This window comes from Anabrus simplex, chromosome 7 (genome assembly GCF_040414725.1).
Source record: "Anabrus simplex isolate iqAnaSimp1 chromosome 7, ASM4041472v1, whole genome shotgun sequence".
Lineage (NCBI taxonomy): Eukaryota > Metazoa > Arthropoda > Insecta > Orthoptera > Tettigoniidae > Anabrus > Anabrus simplex.
Genome location: NC_090271.1, coordinates 175,127,562 through 175,146,465, shown reverse-complemented (window position 1 = coordinate 175,146,465; position 18,904 = coordinate 175,127,562). Strand labels below are relative to the sequence as shown.

At 38.6% G+C, this 18,904-nt stretch overlaps 1 protein-coding gene across 1 annotated transcript in view; it reads right to left on the bottom strand.

Moving 5' to 3' along the window:
- Positions 1-18,904, bottom strand: part of Als2 (Amyotrophic lateral sclerosis 2) — a 226,968-nt gene that overhangs the window by 177,692 nt on the left and 30,372 nt on the right. The window contains exons 3-4 of the mRNA XM_067151475.2: positions 14,193-14,660; positions 5,157-6,126 (exon numbers count right to left, since the gene is read on the bottom strand). Of these exons, the coding sequence (XP_067007576.2) occupies positions 5,157-6,126; positions 14,193-14,660 (1,438 nt within the window). The remainder of the gene's footprint in view (positions 1-5,156; positions 6,127-14,192; positions 14,661-18,904) is intronic.

Genomic DNA, 18,904 nt, shown 5'->3' with positions numbered 1-18,904 from the left:
GCCTGGCATGAAATTATATTTGAGTGTGCTGCTGGAATGAAAGATGACAGGGAAAACCAGAGTACCTGGAGAAAAAAAAAACTGCCCTGTCTCCGCTTTGTCCAGCACAATTCTCATGTAGAGTGACCGGGATTTGAACCACGCAACCCAGTGGTGAGAGGCCGGCGCACTACCGCCTGAACCATGGAGGCTTGGACATGAAAGTACTGCAGTCAAATCAGAGTGGAAACCTGGCCAATACAAGCAGGATTTTTGAAATGAAATGTCACATCCTTATAGTTTAGATCCCACATAAAACTGGAGGTCCTGGAACTATTTCATGATATAAACAGTCACACAAAATTATGAGCTTGCTCGCTTAAACCAGAGTGCTTATACAAAGCAGAGACAATAACCAGAAAGGGACCCTTAGAAATAAAACAAAGGTTCTAAGGAAAATCGTGGGACTCATAAAAGCAACAGCAGGTGAAATTATATTCAGCTTGAGACCAAATCAAAAGAGATGAAAAGCATGGAGCCTTTGATATCACGGATTACAGTACACTGCTGGACAAGAGACTTAGCATTAACATTGTACATGAATAATAGGTGGCAGTTAAATGATGCTCCTTGTCCAAAATTGCAGCTGGGAATGAAATCTTAATTCATTGAACACTCAAAGCATTTTTGCAGAAATCCTCAACAAAAGAAAAAAATAATATTTCCACCAACAACATGTTTAGTTAATAAAGATGAACTGCAAGGTTCTACTCTTGGCCTCCTTGTTATTCTTCATGTCAATGATGTACCAAATCCAGAACACAGTTCAGTTATCTTAGATGCTCATAACCAGGGAACGGATTTATATGTACTAATAATTATTGAAATATGTACATATATATTTAGTTATTTTTATTGAAATATGGAATTATATATGGACTTAAAATTACACATATAACATTAATTTCTATTTAATATCAAAGTTCGAAGAAGCTAAACAAAGTAGATCTACATGCAACATAATGTTGCATTTCTCATTTTAATATACTGTATTTGAAGGACACACAATCCTTTGTTCTCAATTACCAAAACAATGGATTACAAAATTTTCTTTTAAGTGCTGGAAAGTGAATCTTCTCCTATTATCTCTAAGGACAGATTTATAATGAGTGAAACTGCGTTCAACATTGGAAGAGGTAATGGGGACATGTAATTCACTTTCACAATATCTGCTCACACTTAAATCTCCACACAGCATTGCAGAAACCTTTGTCATTTCTTCATACCCAGGGTTCTTTGAAAGTACAGTGGCCATCTTCCTGTTTGCTACATCTGCAACTTTACCTGTACCACGATTTAGTTGTTCCACAGTTTTATTCACAATTTCACAACTTTCAGAAAGTGAGAGATGCGAGTTTTGGAGCCTTTTCAGTGTTTTTGTGATGCATGAAAAATTATGCTGAATGTAACATAAGTCATTTCTCACCCTTGTATCACAGACAACTGTTTTCGCGGCTTCAAGTGAGGCTGCATCTTCAGAGTCCATGGCATGCAGAACGTTCTTAATATAGTCTATATATTCAACATAATATTCAACCGCTTGCAACCACGTACCCCACCTAGTTAGAATCGGCTTAGGCGGCAATGGAATCTCTGGGTACATTTCTTTCAAAAGATGAACTCTTCTGTGGGCTTTGAGAAAAACATTTTTCACTGAGTAAATCAATAAATCTACTTTGGGGTAACTGCCTCTTATCACTTCTGCCACACGATGAAAGGCATGTGCTACACATGTTAAATGAGTCATCTTAGGATATACAACACATAATGCTTCTCTGGCTTTTATCATATAACGTGCGGCATCGCTAATAAAAAGTAACACTTTATTATACTTAACGCCCTGTGGCCAGGGGATACCCATAGCCTCATTGAACAGTTTTGCTATAGTTTTGTTATTGCACTTTTCTAGAACATCACAGTGTAAGAGAATCCGTTTACAATCATCTTCGCTTAACAAACCAATGATTACGTTGCCAATTAGCCTGCCTTCTTTGTCTCTTGTCTCATCAATGGAAACCCAAATTGGACCGTCTTTAATCTCTTGCCTTATCTTCCGAACAGTTTCATCGTATATGGCTGAACAGTACGTTTTTCTGAACGTTGACTCATCCGGGATGGATCGTTTAGTACATTTCTCAAGGAATTCCCTGAAGCACTGATTATTTAGTTTGAAGAGAGGTATGTCAGCAGAGATGAGAGCATGGCAGAGATCGGTGTTGAACTCGGACGTTACACTGGAAGTTGCTGGTTGTGTCGGAAACAACTGTCTCTGCTTGGAATCTCGTTGTTTGTTAGCCTGGTGTTTACTGGTTGAAACGTGCTGTTGCACAAGGAACCTTTGAGTAGATGTCACTGTACAATGACACAAATTACAAAATAATATTTTACTGTCAGTTGATAAACCATCTTCTTTAAATTCTGATACGTAACTTTTCAATTTTAAACTGGTTGACTGAGCTACTTTAGGCATATTGTAACAACGTTAATGTCTTCTATGAATATCACTATACAACTGCACACACTTAACGTACAAGAACACTATGATCCGTCTCACTGCTAATTCAAACTGTGAATGACTGGTAGTGAACTAGATGGAATTATGAAGCAATCAAAGGGAATGCCAGAATTACAAACTAATCCGGAAACCACTAGCACATCGTTGTTGAATGAGATTTCCCTAGTTACAAAATTACGTCACAGACACAGTCGATGTTATGTAATGCAGCTTATCAGTGCTGTAAGTGTGATTCAGGTAGTCACAGTACTGACCGGCTGATCTCCACCACTTCCGGGCTCAACCCCTCTCTTTCTTCGCACCGCTTATGAGCTTATTTTATCAGCCCAGACGTAGACAGGCGTGATAATGACCTGCATACCAGTTAAAATATTAATTTTTCAAATATAGATTTTTAATTTATTTTTCCATTAATGAGAGGACTACTTTTTAGTCGAAATATGGACTATATTGATTTTAATGACGAAGAATACGGAACATATGTGCTAACTCCAAAATATGGAAAAATATGGAAAATGAATACTCCATTTTTCAACTCCACGTCATGATTCGTAAAGATAATGCAAAATATAATTAATTTTAGCTTCCTAAAGAGATATGTATTTACATATAAATGCGTTCCCTGCTCATAACACAACTCAACAAGGTTTTTGGAACTGGGAAAGGAAGGGGTTTATTTTATTAGACATAATGTGCTGATTACATTGACCGACTCACTGGTTGAATGGTCAGTGTTGAGGCCTTTGGTTCAGAGGGTCCCGGGTTCGATTCCCAGCCGGGGATTTTAATTGCCGCTCATTAATTCTTCTGGCCCGAGGACTGGGTGTTTGTGTTTGTCCCAAGACTTCCTCTTCATATTCAGACAACACACTACACTACCAACCACCACAGAAACATGCAATAATGATTACATCCCTTCATATAGGGTTGGCATCAGGAAGGGCATCCGGCCGTAAAACAGGGCCAAATCCACATGTCCGACACACTTCGCACCCGCAAACCCACAGGTGTGGGAAAAGCGGTAGAAAAAGACGAATGTGCTGATTACATTACTGTAAACAGACGGTTTCTATCATGTCAGAAAGGTATCATTGTTTATGCTTACTGCTGCATGCACACATATTTAGCTTTGTAAACTGGATGAGATTAAAACCCTTAATTTTATTTTAAGCAGATGACTGCAGCTGTGTTTATAAAAATTATCTGAGTATGAATTTTGCTTCCCAACATTTTCAGTATTTAGTCTCTCTGTTTAAACTGTGGTTTCTACCTTTGCACACAAAGTTTTAAAGTTTCAAGTTTTGCTGTGTTGTTATGTTAAACAATAAAGAAGCCCCAACATAGGTGTATTAATTCTCCAGATTGTTTTTGTTTCACAAGCGGAGAATTCATCACTAGTAAACAAACTAAACATATTATATAACTGCTGAAAACTGCAAATTGCCTGTATTTTGACTATCCATTTAATGACCAAGACATAGGTTTCGGCACATTTAACTTGCAAGATATACTATGTAAAAACAGAAACAGCATATGCCTTTTGCAGTTCTCATGATATGGTGTGAGCAAGCAAATGATATCAATGAGTGCTGTTTCTGCATAACCAACATAACAGGATTTTCACTGTAAAATTAACGGAGAATCTCATACCCAATTTGCAATCAGCCATCAGACCAGTACCTCATTACAATGAATTACCAATACTGTTAGCTCCTTCAAATTTGCAAGAAATTTCAGAATAGAGGATAATGATTCAGACAACCGTGTAATGGCATGAACATCAAGTGATTCATAGTACAGTCCCAAGAAAGAAAGAAAATTACATTTCCCTGCATGAAACGACGTGAATGACTTACTGTACCTCAGTGTGAGACTTACATCCATCAGAGCAGGATGCTGAATTCCTGGCTTCAACATTTTAGGAGTGGAATTTACTGGGAAAGGCCACGCATGTTACTTTTTTTCCCCCCTTGAAATAAGAATCAAGACCTTATTACCATATTTTAGGAAAGATAGTTTACTGCGTGCTTGTCGTGATGTGAATGGTTTGATGTCGAAATTCAACATTGTGTACAATAGTGAAGATTAGTGTTTATTTATAGACTTTTCAAAGATTTGTTTGAAGGCTGTGCTACTTTGCAATGGCAATGAACTGTCATTAGTGCCTGAAGGTCATGCAGCTGGTATGAAGAAAACACATAAAAGTATGTCAATGATTCTAGAAGCAATTAAATACAAGGGACATAGTTAGCATGTTTGTGGTGATTTAGAAGTTATTGGACTTCTGCTAGGATTACAGAGCGAATTTACAAAATTCTGTTGTGTCCTGTGCCTGTGGGTTAGTTGAGCTTCTGAAGAACACTACATAATTAAAGAGGGGCCCAAGACAGAAGAATTCAAACCAGGGAAGCAGAATATAAAACACAAGCCATTCTTTAAACATGTATTTACCTTAAATAATGTAAACCACAACTTCAGGAGGACAAATCATTGGTGGAATGAAAATAAATTTGAGATAAGCATGATATATATTCTTCACTAACTTAATTACTAGCCTAAATAAGACTATGTTATATTCTATACCACATGTAAAAGAACTTACCTGGAGTGTGTCAGTATCCTGCAATGGCTCCACCCATATACTTGTCAAAGGATGGACAGTCTGTGTACTGCCACTCACATGAACTAAAATGTCTGTCAGCAGTACCAACCAATGGGTACTAAAGCGACCAGAATTGTAGATTAAGACTGGGTGTGAGCGAGATTCTCTTATAAGCCGCCTCTCTGGAGATCGTAGAAGTTCCATCAGACGACCAGAACTTTCCCAGAAGGAACGAGTCACTTCTGCTTCTTGTTTCCGTTTCTCCTGCTCCTCCCACATTTGCTCCCACTTCAAAAGGGCATCTTGAAGTTTTCTTTCGATACTTTGTTTCACTATGCTGTTTTGATCTGAACTAGAATTACACCGTAACAGCGACTGTATTATACGTTTATAAAGACTCAACCGATTAAGAGGATTTAACAATGCACACTGAACTACAGCTTCAGGTGATTTTTTATTCTTCTTTGACTGTAATCGCTCTGAAAAATAAGCAAACAGTTTTGGTGGTATATCAACGATTCTAGCAATATGAGTAAATCCACTAAGTGATATAATATCACAAATCACATTCAGATAATTTTTGTATACTTTAACATGTTCCTCCACACTATGAACCATTGTGATACAGCTTGTATCTGTATCATATTCTGTGCATTCCCACAGAGTCAAAACATTAAGTGTAGTAAGGCCTAACACTTCACTATAGCATACACACAGATTTTCATACACACTGTTCTCCTGCGCCACACCCCCTTTCTTCTGCAGTGGTTTAATAAGCCTATTCTGCACCAAGATAACTTCCTCCAGGAAAGACTGTTCAATGGTAAGATCTTGCACCACAGGTGATACAGGTTTCTCTAACACTGAATAACCAGTTATATTCTTCGATGAAAATATGTGTTTCTGACTAATAACACCTTCCGGTGCTGAGGGAACTTCCAAATTTGTAATGGTACCGGGAGATTCAAATCTGAAAAGAAAATATAATACAGAATGAACCAGAAACACCTGTGAAGACAAAATTCTAATACAATAATTGTCCATACATCTCTGATTAAATTTTACTGGTTTATTATTATTATTATTAATTCATATTGTAAATACAGAAACTTACTTAACCTGTGTTATTGTGGCATTGTTCGTTATATGATAGTAATATTAGTTCTAGAATGAGGAGGATTTGAAAGAATGCTATTCCAGCATTTACAGGAATGTGCCTTGACAACTTGAGGAAAATTCAATACTCAGGGTTGCAAATATCAGCAAATGAATTCTAATACTGACGATCTTCAAACACAGACCGATTAATCCCCTGTTAGATCAAAGAAGGGTATGAACCAATTAACTTACCTATCCATAACACGGAGATGTATATCTAGATGTATGAAGCATAACGTTTTTTTCTCATCTTTTATAGTTATTTAAGCCTTTCAACTCAAAAGGTACCTTCTGCTTATTATATAACTGTCTTCTAGGTTCTTCCATCTTGGGCAGTTTTCTTCCACAATGGCCCAAGTATATCAGACCATACAGACAATGGATGTCCTGTTCTCCAATACCATTCTGTTACTATCTTTGTCCATTTCTGGGAATCAGATCATGCTATATGATCCGCCCAGCTCTGCTTTCTAGATCCATACCCCCTTTTGTATGTTCCTAAGTCCAATTTTATATCTTATGACAATGTTATGGAGACGATCTCTTAGAGGAACAACCAGTAAGCTGTTTTCCATCCTTGTCTGACAAACTAGAAGATGGGTGATGACTTTTTGTTGCAGACCACGTCTCAGCACTATATGTGAGAACAGTCAGATTGCCAGTCTTCATTATTTTCCATCTTGATGTTAAGCAGAGAATCATCCTTGAGAATGAAGCTAACCGACTAGTATTCCTTTCAGGCAATCGCTATTCTTCTCCTGATCTCCTTATCCAGCCTATCCCAAAAGAACAATGTCTGCCCTAAATAGACATATTGTATTCTTTAATTGGCATGGAGGGCTGCATTAAACCAGTCCATGGACTGATGACTCAACAACAACATTCTTCAATGAATTAAATTGTTTTCTCGTTCACTTTTGTCGGCTCCTCAAGGCTGTTTGTCATTAACATGGTCTTTGCTTAATTCATGAGAAGTTACTGTGCTCATACAGGTTACTCAACATAAATTGAAGCTCTGAGTAATTCTCTGAAAATAAGTTATCACCATCTGAAAGTCTCAAGTTGGAAAGTTTTCTGCCACTAATATTAATGCCATATTTTTCACCCCAGTCCAAGCCTTGAAACATAGCCTCCAGCAGACAGGTAGATAATATGGAATCTATTTGGGTGGACTCCTCTCCCAATTTTAAAGGTCCTTTCAAAAGCAAATGACGATGTTCTTCCTAATAATAGTGTTATTTACTTTACATCCCATAACTATTTTTACAGTTTTCGTAGACGCCGAGGTGCCTGAATTTAGTCTCGCAGGAGTTCTTTTACGTGCCCATAAGCCTACCAACATGAGGCTGACATATCTGAGCACCTTCAAATACCACCGGATTGGGCCAGGATCAAACCTGCCAAGCTGGAATCAGAAGGCCAGCACCTCAACCGTCGGAACCACTCAGCCTGGCAAAGCTGTTCTTCCTTTGATGATGGATATTGTTGCAGGTTATCAGAGTTCAAAAAACTAAATATCACTGCACAGAGAGGTAGCGTGTTTTACTATCCACTAGATTTATTAAACTACTATTTACAGTTAGCCCACCTGATGGCCATGATCTTTAAGGCATCAGATTTATATGGTCTGACACCATGGTTAACCGGTTCAAGTCCTATTGGTCGAAAAAAAATACCATCAGAATGTTGGCTGGCAGGGTAGGACAGGTGGCGGTATATAATTTCCAATCACTAGAATGCGTGCCAAAGCCTGGATTCAGTTCCAAACCTCTCCGCAGTGTTCATATGATGTGATGGCATATGACGCTGCCGAAGGTGATTCATCCGTCGATGGAGACTTAAGCCTTTAGTAGACCTCTTGGTGTTATTCGATAGAGTAGGCTATGTGCACACAGGGTTTCATCCTCTCCCTTCTACCATCATATGTCACGTCATTCATTTCATCTCATGAACTCCTCTGATGAGGCTGACATCACGAAGGGCACCCAGTCATAAAAACTTGCTACGAAGATTCATCCCACTTCGCACCGGACTCCGTAGAGAAACAGGATAAGGGTAAGGGGTGGACTATTTTCAGTTCATTCGCACTCATCTTTATTATTTGACACAGGTTTTACACATGATTGTGGTTGAATACATTGTAAACTGGTGTACTCAACTCCTGTTCTCTAACATGTTTTCTCACAGCGCAGTGTTGTTCCAGAACAGCAAACTTTACAGCTCATCACATGCTGTGTAATCAAGATCATCTTGGTTCATCACAGTACTTGCTGACGCATACGAACCACGACGATCTCATAACTCACTCATGACTAATGCACAATGACTTACTCAAGAGTGACTCAGTCTCACTGGGGTCGCTGTTTATACAGGCCCGCAGAAGATTCTCGTAGATTCCACTTCCAAATCATTCTGGGTGCATTTTCATTGCTAATCAGCTTCCAGCCTCTTCTTGGAATTTCCTTACCATTACCCTCAATAATTTACTGGCCATACTGCTTTGCTCACTGTTGGCCCACGCACATTATTACCGATCCACCAGTATTGTTGCCTCTCGCCAGCTCCATCTCTGCTTTCACTGTCACAATATGTTGAAGAATTTTTATGTAGGGTTTTGACATTTCATGGTTTGATAAAGCACTCAAAGACATGATTGTTCAACTGTAATGAAAGCTTTTGTTAAGATAATAAAGGCTATATAATGTTCCATATATTTCTCAATAATAATAATAACGTGGAGATGATCAATAGCAAAAAATTAAAATCAAATGTGTAGCAACCAGTTGATTAGTGACAGGGGTATTTGCCATTCTTCTCACAGTATCCTGGTAAAATGTTATATGTGCAAGAGATCAAACTAATTGGTCAGGAGTACTATTAATTTGACTGGCAGAGATTTTAGAAAAAGATTGTGGCAATGTGTTGCATCTGAAGTTACGAGGTTTTGCATCCACCTGATTCTGTTTTAAACTTTTACCTCATTTTATTTCTGGTGGTTTTCTTTTTCCACTTATTGAATTCTGGATAGTCTTTCCAGTTTCTCTTACTTAGGTGCCTCACTTTTTCTGTTACATTCTCTTTAGTCTACCATGCCTCCATCAATTTCTCTCTCTGTCCTACTGCAAAACTGTGCTTCAACTGCAGTCTGTTTAGTATCAGCCATCAGATTTTAGTATTTCTACAAGCTATTTGCATATTCTTCTTCTAAGGAACCGAGTCATCAACAAATCTGAACTATTTTCTCTGAGAATACAACTGTTGTTCTTTTGCATACTGGTATACCTACCAAAACAAGGCTGGCATATTTGAGTAACATCAAGTACCAGTGGACTGAAATGAGAGTGGATTCAGAAAGCCAGTACTTACAACCTCAGCCACTCACCCTGCTAGTTCTATCATGAAGTGGATGCAAAGAGATAACTCAGCTATTAAGGTCGAGCCAGAATAATTTGATTTATATAGAGACTGAAAGAGATTACCAAGTCAAGAAATAATCATAATCAAGGAGATCGTACAAGATTTAAGACCTTTCTTGTGTTATTCCAATATTCTGTAGTTCCTCAAGTGTAGTATTAGGCTTGGTGACTTTAATGTTAGGTCTACTAATTTTATTGTAACTATTTCTACATTACAATTTGACTGCTAGGCTGAGAAGTTCAAAAGATAGAAGTGCTGACTTTCTGAGCTCAAATTGGCAGGTTCGATCCGTTCAGTCCAGTGGTATTCATAGGTGCTCAAAACTGTCAGTCTCATGTCAGGAGATATACCAGCATGGAAACAAACTCATGCAGGATAAAATACTGGCACCTTGGTGTCTCCAAAATCCATGCAAGTAGTTAGTGGGACATAAAACCAATAACAATCAAGCTCTTTAGGCCTTTTCAATCGTGAAATTACCAGCGTTTCACCCCAGTGTGGCAGTCGATTCATCAGTTGAATTGCTACACCTTCCCAATATGCTGGTCGCTAGTGCACCATTGAGACACCATTGCAAGCTTCCTATGTACTGCCAAAGTTAGGCATTTATACAAGTGAGGGCACATACTTCCCTACTGTACAGTCACTGCATTGTCCTATGTAGGAGGCTTGGAGTGTAACAACTATGACCTAGGCCATCATAACACAATTACTGGTAGAGCAACCGACACGAAATGGGGAGGTTGTGGGTTCGGATCCCACTGGTGTCCAGTTGGCCATTTTTGTTTTGTACTTAAGATCTCTTCAACACGTACTAAATGTATGTAACATGACCTAATAAGTTGAAAGTCTATTTAGATTACAATTCGGTCGTGAAAATTCAATATTCATTGACTCGGTCCAAAACGGGCGACTTGCATGCACTGTACAGTGTGATGGCAGTAGTGTTAGACCTGTAGCTTAGATCCTTTCCAACAGAACACATAACCTAGGCACCATAGCTCAACTGGTAGAGCAACCAATGCAAAATCGGTAGGTTGTGGGTTCGGATCCCACTGGTGTCCGGTTGGCCATTTTGTTCTGTAGTTAACATCTCTTAAACACACACTAAATGCACGTAACACAACCTAATAAGTTGAAAGTCGATTTTGATTAAAGGGGCTTGTTTATTCCACAGCTTTCTTAATCTATATACCATACCATCCATCTGTTCCTTATACAAATTCATAGGGAAATTAACATCTATATCGTCTGATGGCCAAGGAGGCATCAATTTTCGGTAATGAGACAAAGTCTCTCATAGTGCATTGGCACTGCTAGGGGCTCCAAGTAGTCTACACAGTGGCCTCCACGGTATGCACTGGCCATGCATCTTGGTAGGTGTGCTAGGTACCAACTGATTAGCCCAATCTAGCACACGGGGGTGAAACACTGGCAATTACGAATGAGTTAGCTGGAAAATTTATAATGTCCAATAACGGACCATTTATATTGGTATTATAATTGTTATGTTCCGAGCTGTCAGCAAAGAAATGGCGTGGAAAGACATTAGGAGACAAATAAGTTTGAGTGGCGCCTTTAAAAGTAGGAAAGATCACAACATGAAGGTAATGTTGGAATTCTAGAGGACAAATTGGGGCAAATATTCATTTATAGGAAGGGGAGTTAGGGACTGGAATAACTTACCAAGGAAGATGTTCAATAAAGTTCCAATGTCATTGAAATCATTTAACAAAAGGCTAGGAAAACAACAGATAGGGAATCTGCCACCTGGGCGACTGCCCTAAATGCAGATCAGTACTGATTGAAGTCATAGTTCAGCCCCAGTTGGAATGGAGGTTGAGAAGCAGTGAAAAAAAAAAAGTTCAAAATGACCAAGATTATGGATGTATGTGTATGACTAACAATGTGGAACAATTACTGTGGGCATAGGACACCACTAGCAGCTGTGCAAGGCGGAAAGAGGTGAATTATAAAAATTATAGAAAATAGCACATATTAATGTAGAATCCATAGTAGTTGGGGTTGTTAAGATGAACAGTGACACTCCAGATGTCATTTCAGTCCTAGTTCAGCCCCCATCGGCATGGGGGTTCAGAAGGAGGAAAATTAAAATGTACAAAATGACGGACATTATCGATGCATGCGTATATGTTCCAGCATAGCTCTCGAGCAAACTTGGTACACATATGACTTACTATCTGGAAAAAAAATACTTTGGGGGTAAGACATCCCTAGCACCGGAGGGGATGTCATGTAAAAATAATAAAAAATTACCTACGTTGGTGTCGAATCCACATTTTTCAGTTTAGCAGAGATGAAATGTGACAATCTGGATGCCGTTTAAGTCCAAGTTCAGCCTCCATTGGCATGGGGGTTCAGAAGGGGTGAAAAAGGAAATGTACAAAATGAGAAAAGAATGTTTATTCAATGGCTTTTGGGGTGCCTAACCTGATTGGTGAAAGTCCCAGGACAGCAAGCATTACGTACATCATACGTGTAATGCAAAGCCTAAATACATACAGTTATAACTTTTATTAGCTGTTTGAAAAGATCAACTATTTTCCAGAATATCTGGTGTGCCACAAGGAAATAAAAACTTCAATGTGGAACTCTCAAAACTTAAAATTATACACAGAACAATAATTCTATATCTACAAAAGAGTTCTTACACTATCAATGTCACAATAAAGAAATCTACAAAACATAACTTAACATGTAATACAAATCCTAAAAGTAAACATTAACAAAGTACACTAGCAGAGCTGGGTATTACAGCTAGCAGATGATAAAACTGTGCTCCTTTCTGTACTCTATTGGTGATTTCTGTAGATGATCTATTATCTACTGTTACCACACTAACTACTAAGGTATTGGAGCTGTTTGACCTCTTTCAGTTTTGTTCCATCCTGAGTAAAGTTAGCATGTGTGGTCAGTCGACTGACTGGCCACACTACTGATTTTGATCAACTTATTTTAAGGCCAAACTGATTGATTACTGTATTCCAGTCATTTACCCTCTATTGGACTTCGTCTTCAGCTGTGAATACCCTGTAAAATGTTTGGCAAGTAGTCCTTGTAGCAACCAAAGATCTGATAAGCATCCTATGTAGGTTGCATTTACAAGCACTGCCGCTAGGAGAAAGTATAATGAACCTATGTGCCAAGAATCAATACAGTGATTAGGCAGATAACATCCCCCCAAAAGTTTATTCAAGATTCTACATCATTTACCTTTTTTGTGGATTTCTTACATCGCTCCAATTCACCAACACCTTGTACTTCTGGTCGTCATACAACTGGATGTTGCAAGCTTCCCATCACCTGCTCACCGCGTCATCAATGCAATGTCATCTCCTGTCTGTTTTCTCGAACAAACCGTGCATACTTCTAGTACCTTCCACACGCCCTATATACACTGACGCTTTTCCACCTATTCCTCAATCCAGGTTCCATTGTGGTGTGTGTGTGTGTACGGAGGGCTGAGGATCCAGTTACGCTGCATGCTAGTCACGTACTATTTCCATCTTTATTATTGGATTTCACCGGAAGACATTCTGTGAGCAAAAGATTTTCTCAATCGCTGGGACTTAAGATTTCCGTAGTCTAGTCGGGCTCTTATTACTCGCCTCTACTCAAGGGATGATATAATGCCCTCTCACTGGATAATGGCTTCGAGTGCTGTGATTGAAAATTTTAAATGTAAACTTTGGAAATTGAAACATCGTGATGACTGACTGCTGGAATTTTCTAAGTATTATTTTCCTTCAATGCTTCATGTACTTTTTCACCAAGTGGTGATAGTTCTCTTTTTACTCCATGTTTTGCTTTGCAGGATGAATTCTTCACTTCCCATTCCTGCCAATGTCCTTCCTTTCCTTTTTTCTATTGGGTTCTTTTCTTTTTCAGGTGTTATGACTTGTTCAATTTTGTTAAATTGTGCTTTTGATGTTTAATTCTGGTTTGTTATCTAATTTTGTATAGCTCCTTATGGTCAGTGTTCTTTTGCCTTTTAAGGCATTCAAATCAGTGTGTTGTTATCCACTCTTTGCAACTTGTCGGTTCTCCTCCTTTTTTATTTTTTTATGTGTATTTTGCTGGTTTAAAATATACTTCTTATCAACCAAGGTTTAAGATTCTTATTTTTATGTACCTACCTTGGAACCTCTGAGTACCTACACGTTTCCTTGATCTGTTTGCATGATATCCCCATATTATTATTATCAAACATTATAGATATAAGGTAATTTCTTGTCATTAGCAAGGAGTAACAGAGAGTGATCATAAAAAGTCACAAAATTGCAAACCACTTCAATTAACGTACCCTGGTAAGGAGATAGAGCTATTGAAATTGGCATAATTATTGATATATGGCTGAGATAGTCAGTATAAACAGTGTACAACTTAAATTTATAACAAGGTATAAGGCCAAACTTGCCTAAAATTATATCATATTCTCACCCTGAGTCCTTCTTTCCCAGGTAATATACATTTCCTTCATTTGTCATTATGACACTATGGTTTCCCCCAGCAGAGACATCACGTGCACGTTCTGAGTTTGGTATGTTGCAAATCTGCTGGGGTGAACTTTGATCAAAGGCAGAATCCAAAGTAACCTGATGGGTTCTGTTCTTGCCCCAAGCAAACGCTCGCCCATCCATTGTAACAGCTAGGGCATGTCCATAACCACAGGCAATTCTAGTCACTGCCACACCAGATAAAGAAGACACTATTGACGGACGGTTCTTCTTAACTGTATCGCCGACTCCAAGTTGTCCATGGTACACATCACCCCAAGACCATAGTTCTGCAGCTAAAATGTTCAGACCAGCTTGTACAAGTGAACTAACACGTTCTGTTAAACCTACATCAGATTCTTCTCCACGGTCACTGGTACCACCACTAGATGAACCAATGAACTCTTCGCACCTGAAACACAAGTATTACATAAAGCAAAATCTTCAACTACACAAGGGGCCAGAAACACAAGTATTACATAAAGCAAAATCTTCAACTACACAAGGGGCCAGAAGGACTCAAATGTGAAGGATACCTCATGTACATACAAAAGCAATTTTCTTTGATCAATACAATATATAATGCACATAATAAACAATATCCAATATATCAGTATGAAATGTCATATGACTTGTAGTGCCGGGAGTGGCCATGGACATGTTCGGCTCGCCAGGTGCAGGTCTTTTGATTTGACTCCCGTAGGCGACCTGCGCATCGTGATGAGGATGAAATGATAATGAAGACAAACATCCAGCCCCCATGCCAGCAAAATTAACCAATGATGGTTAAAATTCCTGACCCTGCTGGGAATTGAACCCGGAACCTCTGTGACTAAAGGCCAGCACGCTAACCATTTAGCCATGTAGCTGGACAATACTTACTTACTTATCCGGCGCTACAGCCCTGTGTGAGCCTTGGCCTCTTCTACGATAGTCCGCCATCTACTTTGATCCTGAGCGACTGGTCTCCATGGGCGGATGTTCATTGCCCTCAAGTCAGCTTCAACTTTATCGCTCCATCTATTACGGGGCCTTCCTTGTCGCCGTCTTTTATCTACTCGGGATTTAACTACTTTTCTTGGCATTCGATCTTCCTCCATTCTTTCCACATGACCAAGCCATCGCCGTCTCTGTGCCTTAATAAATCTAACTATATTCTCCTGGTCTAATATGTTCTGTATTTCAGCATTAGTCCTTATCCTCCAACCATTCTGGTCTTGAATTGGGCCAAATATTCATCTAATAATCTTTCTTTCAAATATTCTTAATTTATTTGCGTCATTAACTAAAAGGTTCCAGGCTTCTGAGCCATATGTCACTACAGGTCTAATAAGGGTCTTATATATTTTGAATTTTGTAGGTTTAGATAATAGATGAGATTTAAATAATGTAAGATTTGCATAATAGGCCCTGTTCCCAGCTATTATCCTATGATGTATCTCCTCATTTATTCTATTATTGTTTGTCAACATGGTTCCTAAATACTCAAAACTTCGTACATTCTCAAAATTATGCCCATTTATTGTCAGATTATCTTGACTTCTTCTGCCCTCTATAAGTCACATGCGTATACTTGGATTTACTGTCATTCACCTCCAATCCCATCCATTTTCCTGCTTCCTCCATTTCAAGAAACATTTCCTTCAAATATCTATCATTCCTGGCTATTAACACTACATCATCTGCATACGCACAAATTTATTTAGATTTATATACAATATTTCTGGTATCCATTATTTTTTTCAAGGACTTGGTTAATTGCCAGATTAAACAAAGTAGCTGCGAGTGCATCACCTTGTCTGACTCCTGTATTACGAGCAAACTCATTTCCAAATCTTCCATCCACCATCACCTTTACCCTTACTTCTCCTAAAGTGACTCTAAGCATCCTAATCAGTTTCTGTGGTATTCCTATTGTCTCCATATATTCATATAAATTATCCTTGTATATACTGTCAAATGCTTGTCTAAAATCTACAAACAACATATGTAGATCTATATTATGCTCATAGCATTTTTCCATCGTTTGACGTACCACGAATATTTGATCTACTGTGCTCCTATTTCGCCTGAAGCCACACTGTACTTCATCCAATCTTTCTTCAGCATATGGAGTCAGATATTGTAATAGGATATTTGAAAATACTTTATAGCTGATATTCAGTAATGTAATTCCCCTATAACTAGAGCATTAGTATTTATTTCCCTTCTTATATATTGGGAAAATTATTCCTGTATTCCACTCACCAGGTATCCGTTCTTCCTCCTAAATCTTAATAATCAGTTCATGTATCTCCTGTAGCATTTCTTTGCTACTATTTTTAATCAGTTCACTTGTTATTCCATCTTCTCCTGCTGCTTTATGGTTATTTAATTTTGCAATAGCATTTTCTACATCTTTCAATGTGGGGGCATTTATCCATTGTTCTGGCCCACTCTGCTCCATATGCCTTTCACTTTCTTCCACATCTTCTCTTTCCTTGTTAAGGAGCTCTCTGAAGTATTCGGTCCATCTTTCACTTATTTCCTTTCAATTCTGCAATAGCTTACCTTCCTTATTCTTACAGCCATTCAATCTTGGCTTATACCCCTTCCTGCAATAATTAATTTCATTACAGAATTCCTTTGTCCTCTTCTGTAACCTTTGTGTCTCTATACTCTCTAGTTTCTTCTTAATCATCTCTCTTTTCTTCTTACAGATGTTATTAGCTTCACGTCTGCATTTCTCATAATTTTCCCTACTTGACCTTGTATCTCTGTAACATTTTTGCTCTTGCTGCATTCTTCCTTCCAATCGCTTTCTCACACTCTGTATCAAACCAAATATTTCTTTTCTTTTTAGCTATACCCAGTGTTTCTTGTGCCGCATTTTGTATGCACCTTTGAACTTTTGCCCACCTTTCCTATATTCCAGATACTTGTCCAATCGTCTGTAAAGTATTATTCATTTTTGACTGGAATTCTTGTTTTCCTTCTGGTTGTTGTAGTTTTTCCAAATTCCATTTCCTTCTTTCCGTATTTTGTCTCATCTGTCCTGTTGCCAATTTTTGTCTCGCTATTGCTTTTACTAAAAAATTATCAGAATCGAAGTTTGGCCCTCTGCATGTCCTTACATCAATAATGGATGCTGCATGCCTTGTCGTCACTAGTACATGATCTATTTGATTTACCACTGTGCTTCCTGGCATCTTCCACGTTCCTTTATGTATTTTCTTATGATCAAAGCAGGTGCTTTTAATTATAAGACCACTCGTAGTTGCAAACTGTCCCAAGTGAAAACCATTCTTATTTGATTCATCATGTAGTGTATATTTCCCAGCTATTGGTCTCATACTCTCTTCCTTTTCCACTTTGGCATTAAAATCTCCTAAAATAATAAATCATGTCATATCTTGGTTCCTCTTCAATGGTTTGTACTAACTCATCATAAAATTGTTCCTTCCTTTCCTCATCCACATCTTCAATTGGTGCATGTGCCGATATAACAGTTATGTTCCTAAACTTCCCCTTAATCCGAAGCTTACATATTCTATCTGAGATCGGTTCAAATACTATTACACTCTTCAATTTCCCATGTACTATAAATCCCGTACAGAACTATCCTGTTCTTTCTTCCGGCCCACTGTAATAGAGGTTATAATCTTTCTTTTCAATACATCCTTGCCCTTTCCATCTTATTTCCTGAATCGCTACTAAGTTGTATCTAAATCTTTTTGTTATATTTACCATTTCTTGCATTTTTCCCAGTTTCAAGATTGTTCTTATATTCCACGTTGCCATGTTTATATCTGCTTTCCTTACTCGTGTCCTTTTCCTAAGCTTTTGTCATCTTTGATTTCCGTCCGGTTTTCTCGTAGAAGTCTTCTGAACAATGCTTGTTTTACAAGGTGAGGCCGTTAACCCCACGCTCAATCCTATCCACTGGCCGGGGACATTGATTTTGGAGCATCCTACTCCTAGACTCCTTCACCACGAATAAGGAGTCCCATCTATCCCGTCTTACGTCCTCAACTAATTAACCCCAGTGAGGATGGGTTGCCTCATCCGCCTTTTCCACCATTCTGAAAGTCTCCTTCTCTGCTGAATCCGCCGTTAAGGTCTTTACCTGTAACCTGGGCATGGGTTCCATGTTACACCCCGTGGGACTGGGTCCCCACCTGAACGTAGCCATCCCTTTACACCGGCCTACTGGAGTAGAGGATGCCCACCCCCGCAACGTGGATGCGCCAGGCAGGAGTTACTCATGTGGAGAATAGGGAAGGTGGCCCTATCTCCCTTGAGTTGGGTTAATGGTTGTGTATGGTACCACAATCAAAGGCGTAGCTGGACAACATATCAGCAATTAATACCCTATTATATCTATGAATTCTAGGCACATCCACTATCTCTCCTTATGAATACATAATGTATATAAACTACATGGATGAAAGGAGTCTATGTAATGTCTACATTTTCAAGGATGAACGCAAATAAAGCCATACTTCATCCAAGGGAAGGAAGTTAAAAGCAACCAACCAAACATTCACAAACCATACCCAATCAAACATTCATTAACCATAACAGCTCAATATTGCAGAGTAAATGAAAATGAATGAAAAATGTTACAGATACTGTAGCCATGTAAAACTGACACCTACCACACTGAAAACCAAATAC